At 43.2% G+C, this 9,655-nt stretch overlaps 1 protein-coding gene across 2 annotated transcripts; it reads left to right on the forward strand.

The window, feature by feature from the left end:
- The first annotated feature begins 1,652 nt into the window (after positions 1-1,652).
- TMEM215 (transmembrane protein 215) lies at positions 1,653-7,740 on the forward strand. Of its 2 annotated transcripts, none has more exons than XM_067744574.1 (2): positions 1,653-2,444; positions 2,690-7,740. In XM_067744574.1, exon 2 carries the CDS (start codon positions 2,748-2,750, stop codon positions 3,453-3,455), a length of 708 nt encoding a protein of 235 aa, XP_067600675.1. In that variant the 5' UTR covers positions 1,653-2,444; positions 2,690-2,747; the 3' UTR covers positions 3,456-7,740. The 2 variants fall into 2 exon arrangements, with proteins under 2 accessions (XP_067600675.1, XP_067600676.1); XM_067744575.1 differs by having other exon boundaries at positions 2,693-7,740.
- Positions 7,741-9,655: the final 1,915 nt, after the last annotated feature.

Here is a 9,655-nt window from a genome sequence, read left to right on the forward strand (position 1 = left end):
GCAAGAAGGTAAGTGTGTTCGATAGTTGTGGCACATGCTTCTGGTTGCTTCTCCAAGATTCATTGTTCTCTTTTTCCTCGCTAACAAAACCCTGATTTTTTTTCAAAGTGGCAATAAATCTGGTCCAAAAAACCCCCCAAAAACAAAATCTTGATTTCCCGGGTTCCTTTGCACAGAGGTGGCCCCTATGACATCCTTCTAGACAATGAGATATAAGCAGATGTCTATCTATTTAGTGGGGCTGCCAGGAAAACAATTATTTTCCTGATACAAATGGCCAAACAGCTGGCATCTCACGTTTGCTCTTTACCTTTTCTCCTTTCTTCCTTCCTTCCTTCCAAAATAATGATTCTATGTCCAGAGGTACAGCAGCTGTCTAATGAGCATGAGTACAAGAGACACACAGTAGATGCTGGAGTGGAAAATTGAGTCTGATTCCTGACCCACTCAGTGGAAAGAGTGGGAAGCTTGGGAGTCAGCCTTGGACTCCTACTGCCATCTCACTTCCTTTGATGCAAGACACTTGATTGTACCCTTAAATAGTCTTCAAATTCACTTTCTTCTGACCACCCCACTAGCCCTGCATCGTTCAGGCCCGTGCCATGTCTTGCCTGGCTTACTGAACTGTCCTCCTGCTTCCACATCTACCCTTTCCAACCCGTCCTCTAACCTGCTGTCCAACATGGAATACTTTTATGTTGATCCCTGCTTAAAACAACACCAAGACGATTCTTCACTGCTTAGTGGATAAAGTCAAAGGTCCTTAGCCCCACAGACAGGCTCTTTATGATTCGGCTCGTGCCTTACATTGATGATCACATACTATGAAAGTACATATTTCATCCATTTTGTGAACCAGAACCGTGTACCAAGCATTGCACTAGGAACTTTACATTTATTTAGTCCTCATTATGTTTGTTCCTTCACATATTTGATAACAATATTCTCACTTTACAGATGGGTCAACTGATTCTCAGAGAGGTTAAGTCACTTGCCCAAGAACACATGGCTAGTTTAAGTGGGGAAGGCCTGGATGTCAAAATTCTTTCCACCAAGGCAGGGCCTTGACATGAAAGAATGTACCATTCCCTCCCCCTTCCACCCCTGCCCCTCCACGTCTGGTTCCTCAATATTCCCCATCTGCCCTAAATGAGCAGTCTTGTTGAAGAACCCAGCCAAAGCCAGTCTTGCCCCTGGGGCCAGAGGAATCCAGCCCCTGATGTGGTGGGGAGGAGACAGGTTCTCCACACCAGCGTCAGCAAAGGACAGAATCGCGCAAAGCTGGAGCTGCTTCGCGGGCTGGGCGGCCTGATCCTCCCAGTCAAGGCCCCTCCTTCTCCTTGTTAGATGGGTGTTGGGCGCGGGGATGGGGTGCCGGGGATGGGGAGCCGGGGCTGGAGAGCCTTTCTCCTTTCACCCAGCCGGCGTGGCTGGCACCACGGCCGTGTGGGAGTAGGATCCGAGCTCCAAGGCCACCCCCTCCAGGATCCAGAGCTGTAAGACCAGGGGGAAGGACTCTGGTGACTCCCCCAAGGCTCGAGCAAGACCCGGCTGACCACTAACTCAGTCTGGGCGCTTCCCGTGCGCTCCAGCAACGCAGCCCGCTTCGCTGCTAGAGCGCTTTTGCGCGCCACTGCTGCCCAGCGCGCGAACCCAGAAAGGTCGCGGGCAGGAGGACCCGGGAGGAATGCAGCCCTCCGAGCCCTGAGAGCCTCGACGTTCTGAGACGGGCGGTAGGGGAATCTCTGGGAGCTGCCATAGGTCGGATCGGGTCACCCAGATCTATAACTGGAGAAGGATCCAGGTCCCCGAGGGGCATCTCCAGCTGGCGCCTCTGGGCCTCGGACCGCGGACTCGGAGCCCAGGCTGTCCCGTGGGCAAACCGGCCCGAGTTCCAGTCTCCGGCACGCGGCAGCCTCGCACCCCGGACCCTCCCGGGCACGGAGCATGTCCAGCCGCCTTACTCAGCCCTCACGGGCAGCGGCGGGACGAACTCTGGCTGCTCCAAGCACCCCGACTGGACCCTGGGCAGCCTCTTCTGTCCGGCTGGCCTCTCCCCTGGGTTTAGCCCCCTCGCGCCCCCGCGCGTCCTTCTTTGTTTCTGAGCTTGCTCTGAAAGTGATGTAACGAGGCCAGACTCGCGCGCCGCTTTCCCTCTTTCCCAGGCTAAGTCCTTCCTCCCTCCAGCACCCGGCGCTCTGCGCGCAGAGCTGGGTGCTGGCCTGCGCCGCCGCTCAGCTCCGAAAGCCCTGGAGACCGACGGGCACTGCTGGGAAAGACAAGCTCCCACGTCCCACCTCCTGGATGCAGAGTCAGTTGGAAAACCAGGCTTTCCTTCCAGAAACAAGGGAGAGAGCCGAGGAAACAGCTGCTGTGGAGGTTTCTAAGGAGACTCAAACTGGTGTTTTTTCCCCGCGCTCCCGGGAGACGGCAGGAAACCTCAGGTACGGCAGTGACCCCAGCCTGTGGATGACTATATGAGAGAGAGGCAGGGGCTGCAATAGTAAGAAGGAGACAGATAAACAGAGAAAGAGAGAGAGCAACAGAAATAGAGGGAGAAACAGAGACCAAGACTGACAGACAGTAGAGTGTCAGACACAACGAGTAAGAGAGATAGTTGGTGGTTGGGAAATGGACTTGGGTGCTTTGTTTTGTTTTGTTTTTAACCCAGTGCGTTTTCCTCTGACAGTAGGGAGGAACATTGCTCCCTGGCTAGCAGGCAGTCCGCAACCTGGATGGAGTGAAAGATGCGGCCTGATGACATTAACCCGAGGACTGGGCTGGTTGTGGCCCTGGTGAGTGTCTTCCTGGTCTTTGGCTTCATGTTCACTGTCTCTGGGATGAAAGGAGAGACTCTGGGAAACATCCCCCTCCTGGCCATAGGGCCAGCCATCTGCCTCCCAGGCATCGCAGCCATTGCCCTGGCCAGGAAAACTGAGGGATGCACCAAGTGGCCCGAGAATGAGCTGCTATGGGTCCGCAAGTTGCCCTGCTTCCGGAAACCCAAGGACAAGGAGGTGGTGGAACTGCTGAGGACCCCTTCAGACCTGGAGTCGGGCAAGGGGAGCTCAGATGAACTGGCAAAGAAGGTGTGCCTCAGGGGGAAGCTCCCCCTCCAAGGGCAGGGCGAGGTGCCTATGGTCAGCTCCATCACCACCCCCACACCCGCGGAGGAAGGAGAATGCCAGAGCCGGGTCCAGAGCGGGCATCGGGAGGAGCCGTCCAGACACCTGGATGGCTACTGTCCCTCAGGCAGTTCCCTCACCTATAATGCGTTGGATGCCAAGTGCTCAGCCTGGGACAGGTCTGAGTGCCCTGAGCCTGAGGACAGCATCTTCTTTGTGCCCCAGGACAGTATCATCGTTTGCTCCTACAAGCTGAACAGACCCTATGAAAGATACTGTTGTTACATCAATCAGAGCCAAGGCATATGGGACCATGAGACGATAGTCTAAGCTTTGCATACAAGGGTCACTGTGTTAAAAGCAATATGACCATACTCAGCTCTCAATGGAAGGAAACTGCCCTGCTCCAACAGCCTTCACACTGTTAGAAACTGACCTGGTATGTGATGGGTGTGCAAGCCTCCGGTGCCTGAGAGCCATGTAAATAGGCATGTTGGGGACACATTTTAGGGAAGGATGATGAAGGTTAAGGACACTTGAAGAGGCAGTGGGTAGGAAAGGAAGCAGTTCCAATTGCTTTTAAACAATTTAAACCATGTTGGATGTTTTGTAAAATAACCCAGAAAGTGCTACCGAGTACCTGCTGAAAGCAAGATAAATCTAATGTGGGCTGCAGATACCAGGCATGAAATGATACGTGGACTATTCATAGGGAAACTGAGCTGCTTTCAGTCTAAAGAAACTGAATGAAAAAACAATTCAGTGCTTCATTGTATGAAATGATTTTCGTCTGGTGAAGCTTTTCACACTTAGTATTTGCTGAAAGAAAAAAAAAATTAAGATAGAATAGCTACAAACCTCCTAAGGTGCAATGGCTATTGGAGAAAGGGGAGTTAAAGACAGTTGAATTATGTAATTGAGTTTTATGTTATTATCTTCAGACAAGACCAGGGATTTTAAGTAAAGCAAAATAAGTGTGACCAGTTGTGTGAAAAACTAACATTTTTAGATGGTTATGTTACTTCTGAAACTCTTCATTTAATTTGACTTACTGGGTCTTTATCTGAAGTGTTTTTTAGCATTTACTATCATTCATGTATAATTTCCTCATCAGGTGCAATATGACTTGATGTAATATTTTCATAGATTAGAATTTGTTTTCATCAAGTCAAAATGGATTTTACATATATATACAAGTGTCTTTAACGTTTCTGGGAGATGTTATTACTATTCCTATATGCCTTTTAAAATTTGAAGTCTGTGACGTCAATACCATTAGTCTTGAACTTTATGCAGAATTTACATGAAATTCAATGGTTAAATTTCTGAAAATGTCATTATTTGTACACTTGTTCAACACTCCCAAAGACTGTAAATGCCAATGAAACAAGAGTTAATCCACTAGATTTAACTAAAGCCCAGTTTTTATTATGTTCACCTGATCAGTGAACATTACATGACAAAGGTCTGTTTTATTTAATTTTTTGCTGCTGAGAAAAAAAAAATCACAATGGGATCCTAAAATGTATTTCCTACTTCATTTGCTCACTGGCAATCAACCAAAATACCATTTGATCCCTGCTGAAGAGAAAAATTAAATTATATATAGAAATGGTGGTATATTTCATTTTAAAGATCAGGATAACTTTGCATCCTTCAAAGAATGATTTATTTTTTAATGATTGTATAGTTTCAGCCACTTTCTCCCAAAAGGGGTGAGCACAAAAATTTTGGGCATACCTCTTTTGCGTATTTCAGATCCAACTCTGTAATTCTTTAAGTGTGGCATTTATTCTGTCTTAAGAATTGTGCCCTTAAAAATCATAATTTTCTAATCAAATTCAACATCAAAATTGTAATTTTATTTTAGTATGACTTAAGTGTTGGAAAATGAGATGTGTGATCCTGAGCAAATTTTACCTTCTGGCACCTCAGTCCCTGAAATGGGAAAAGTGGGACTGACTGACACCAGATTATTTCTGTCATTCATTCCCAGTTTGAATATTCTATGACATTATGTCAAAGGCACTTTATATTTTGCCAGGAAATGAATTACAGCAAAATGCATGCCAAGGTTATGCAATTCATAATAACAATTATGCAACATGGATTGAATTCTTGTTGCTATTCAAAAGAATTTTGTAGATGTATGAAAGTGGATTTGTTTTATTACCAAATATTATTTATTCAACAAAATATACTTCTGGGAATAAAATGAAGATGTTAAGGGCAAAATATTTTTAAGAAGAAAATTTTCAATATTAGTATACCCCAAATAATCAAATACATACCCTTGTACTAAATGTAATTTACTTTGCATTTGGAATGGAGGGAAAATAGTTTCCTAAAATCACAATACCTCTTAATAATTCTACTGCATTTTGAAAGATGGAAATCATGTTTCTACGAAGGTAAAAATTATTGGATAACTCTTAGGAATAAAAATCTTCTCTAATTTGTCACTTGTGGACATCTTTAGAGGTGAGGAGATAGCAAGACATCAGAGAGAGATGTTCACGCAGACTCAGCAAATTCTACATAGGGTCTGAAAAGAGATGGTTGTAGTGTCAGGTATGGTTTGGGGTTTGGAAAAGTTACTTTCTGATTTCTTCAGTTCAAACTCCTTGATACCATACACACACACACACACTCCAATTTCCAAATCCAAAGTCAACTACTAGTTTAGAGAGATAGGGTATTTTATTACATTTTCAAGTCCTATTTCAGAAGAAACTTTAAGTTTCTTCTTCCATCTACCTACTTAAGATCCTTAAAGTATCTAAGTATGCATTTGAGGGAATTTTCTGCAGTGCTAACATAATGGTGTGCAAGTGCTGAGCTGGGAGGCTTAACTTTGACTGGAAAGAATAAACTGTGTGATTGTGTGTGTGAATTTTTCTTAACATCTTATATTAAGCCACCCCCACCTAACACGAAGCAAGGTAGCCTAGTGCCCCACATCAACACTTGTTAAGTGCTATTCAGGGTAAAACTGTCATTCTTTTGAACAGAGGTAGAAGAGAAGAGAAAGGGGTCTGAGCTCTTTAGAGGAAAGCAGAGCAAGCAGTTCATTCCAAGCAACAGTGTTAGCAAATGGTTAACATGAACAGAACTGACATGAGTATCGTTCCTGGTATCCTTTAAGAGCATTCAGACAGATATAAATTTAACTCAGTATTGGTTATTTTTTATTTTCTGTTAATCCAATTAGTCATTTCAACTTGATTTTAAATAGGCATTTTATTTTTGAAGTCTTCTCTACTGAATTTCTCTTGCTCTATATTCCTATTTATATTGCACACGGTATTCTTTTTCCAAACTGTTTCTTGATTCCAAAGTGTGAATGTAGCCAAGATAGCTAAGCTGGAGCTTATTTAAACAACTGTTTCAAAATTTAGTTTCCACTGCAATCATGGCAAACAAAATCCAGATACAGTCAAGTTCAGGCTCTCTTCCAAGCCCTACTAACCAGCTCCTTTGAGAATGTTTTCAATAGTTTGGATCTTAATAGCCACGGGGCTGGCAAATGTAGAGAAGGAAGATTCATCCTTTGAAATATTTTTCCCTTTTGTTATCTCCAACCTCTACTTATTTATTAGTATCTCCTTCCTGTGTCTACAGCATCATTTATTTGGTGAATTTCCTGCTTTACTAGTACTTTATAACATTAAAGAAAATGTTTCTGAAAATACACAGTCCCACTATCCTAACAGAACTACTATATTTCCATTTTAGTATTGATATATCTTCCAGGCCTCCCCCACCTTACATATTATAAACGTGCTTTTTTTCTTTTCTCTTTTAGTTATATCCTAAATATGTTTTCATGTTTCTATGCAGTGTTCCTAATTATCACTTAACAATTGTGTAATATGCCATTTTAGTGAAGTACCATAATTTATCATGCTGTTCCTTACTGCTAGCCAAATATCGAGTGTTATAGATGGTTTCGTTGTTTTTTCTTTTTTCTATTGTTGGTAACACAGCTACACTATTTGTCATTTGCCCACAGAGGTGAAAATGTACATTTGAAAAGCTGTCTCCTTATAGATGAGAGTGAGGAGGCAGAAATGTGTAAATGGATCAAATGCTCAAATTGTTGGTTTTTTCTTCACTCAGATAGATGCAAGACATAGGCTAAGAAACAAAATGATGCTTCTTCAAAAGGTCCCACATCAGGACCAAAGCCAGTATTTTTAAGAGTGAGATGAGACAGAGCCAGTATTTTTAAGAGTAAGATGAGACATTTCCCCAGTTAAGATACTACTCGTGTGTAACTCAAAATCAGATTACAGTGGTGTCAATCTTCAAGAGCATAATGTTGAATAAGCAAAATGAAAAACAGATGTAAACATAGACAATAATAATTACTTCGTAATATTTCAAAAGCATTTTCTTAAAGTATCTCATCATATATTTTATAATATATTTAATATGTATGTACATTGTTACCTATTAGTGACTTTCAAATGAACTGAATTTCAGGAATTCAATAGACTCTATCCATGAGTTTTCTATGTTTCAGTTCCTCACTGGAAAAATTAAACTGAAGTTGGAGATGTGGATAAATGCTTGGTTCATCCAAATATCTCAATAAAGGATTGAATTCCATTTAGCCTCTTGTCCAGATAACATAAAATCATGTAAACAGCACTGAGCTAGAGATCATGTCTTTGATTTCTTACCGCCTGCAGGGTCCCTCACTGCATGGACACCCTACAACAAAAGAAGTTTATGCATGATGCTGTCCAGATACTCACACAAATAGCTGGGCACTGATATTAGATCTCCATGGTCTTTGGCAAGTTATTCTTGGGCCTGACCCTTGTCAGAGATCCTTTATTTTTCCCTTTATTCCTTCTCCTGATCCCATGATAGAGCCTGCAGACTTGGTATCCTCGATGACAGACCGAGGCTTAGTGTGCTTTATCCAAAATAAGGTACAGAGTTACAGAAGGACATAAATCTATTAAAACATCTTTTGTGCTGCTCTTTGACAAATCTATCCTTAGAAAGTTAAATATAACAAATATTTTTCAATTAATCACTTTCTTATTTTTCATAGTAATGAACTATTGACTGTGAGACAACTCTAGTCTGAGACAAGACCACATCTGTTTAGAAGAATTAGGCTTTTGAAAATTACCTGCCTGTAATTCAACGTGAAAAGTATGGACAACTACTTCATTGTAAGTGATTAGACCAACTCACAAAGGCCCACCTGGCCCTGTGCTCTTCCATCCTAACCTCCCACCCTCCACAGCAGATCTCTTTTGCTGTTCCCTGACTACCCTGTGGCTGACCACCCTGAGCCTTCGCCCCAACAATCTTCTCTGCCTCAGATGTCCTCCCTGTCTTGGCCCCTCTACTGCTTAATGCCCTAACATCCTTCAAGGGGCAGCTGCCACATCTTCCACAATCCTTTAGATTTTCCCACTCAGAAATAACACTTCTATTATTCTCTGGTCTGACAACATCTCCACCATTTATCATTGTGCATATTAGTTGAGTATGTGCTTGTCTCTCCAACTACAGTGTAAGCTTTTTGAGGGCAGGAGCCACATTTTATTCATCTTTCCACTCCACTCCCCCCACCCCGGGGCACATACACACTCTGCCTTGCTCAGTGAAAACTCTCAATTGCAACATTTGGGTCACTCTCAAAGCCTACTTCCCCTTTCTAGCAGGAAAAAAGAAACAACTCTACCTTGTTGATTTGAATTAAATCAAATTGAATATAGTCAGCAACAATGTGGGTTAAAATAAGCTTCTGTGGGTTGAGACCCTAACTTTTATTTAGCATATTGTTTCTCTGGGGAAACCACACCTTACAGAACAAGGAGAAGAAAGAGATAAACCTTTCCAGAACAGCTTCTCCTCCGTCCATGGCTGACCTGACTCTTCACTGCCTGCCTTCTTCTGTGAGTCATGGGCCGTACTGCACATGTGACAAGAACTGGTGGTCCCAAGAGCACTTGACAACTGAGCTTTTGAATTCCTGACCAGAAAGAAGGTGAATCAATGTACTTGGGGTAATCCTGTAAGTAGGTCAACAAAAAATAATTCCAGCTTTGACTATTGTCTCGCTATTATGCTTCCATCCAATAATTCTTAACAGGACCTTCAAGGCCACCTAGGTATTCTCTTGGTCAGTCTTAGGGTGCCAAGTTGCAGACCCTCACCCTCACCTCTTCTGAAACTTCCATTCTTTGTAAAGGCTGTGAGATGCTCAGAGACTGTGGTTGATGATTTAGAGAAGCCCTGGCTTATTCTGGAGCAAGATGATGACATTGTTCAGCAATTCCTCTGAGCAGTATTTGAGGCCAGTCTTAATAACTTCTGACCCACACAATTTGTCCTGTGAATTTCCTAAATTATCTGACTGGCTAAAAGTGGGATTTAATTTGAGATACTCTTTTTCTTGACCACGCGAACATCAGGTCTCCTTTAACAATGGCAAGAAGGACCTCCTTTGAATATGAGTGGGGAAGGGGGCAGCAAAGGGAAAGCATGGCTATGGAATTGTCAGC

Source organism: Pseudorca crassidens, chromosome 7 (assembly GCF_039906515.1).
Source record: "Pseudorca crassidens isolate mPseCra1 chromosome 7, mPseCra1.hap1, whole genome shotgun sequence".
NCBI classification, from domain to species: domain Eukaryota; kingdom Metazoa; phylum Chordata; class Mammalia; order Artiodactyla; family Delphinidae; genus Pseudorca; species Pseudorca crassidens.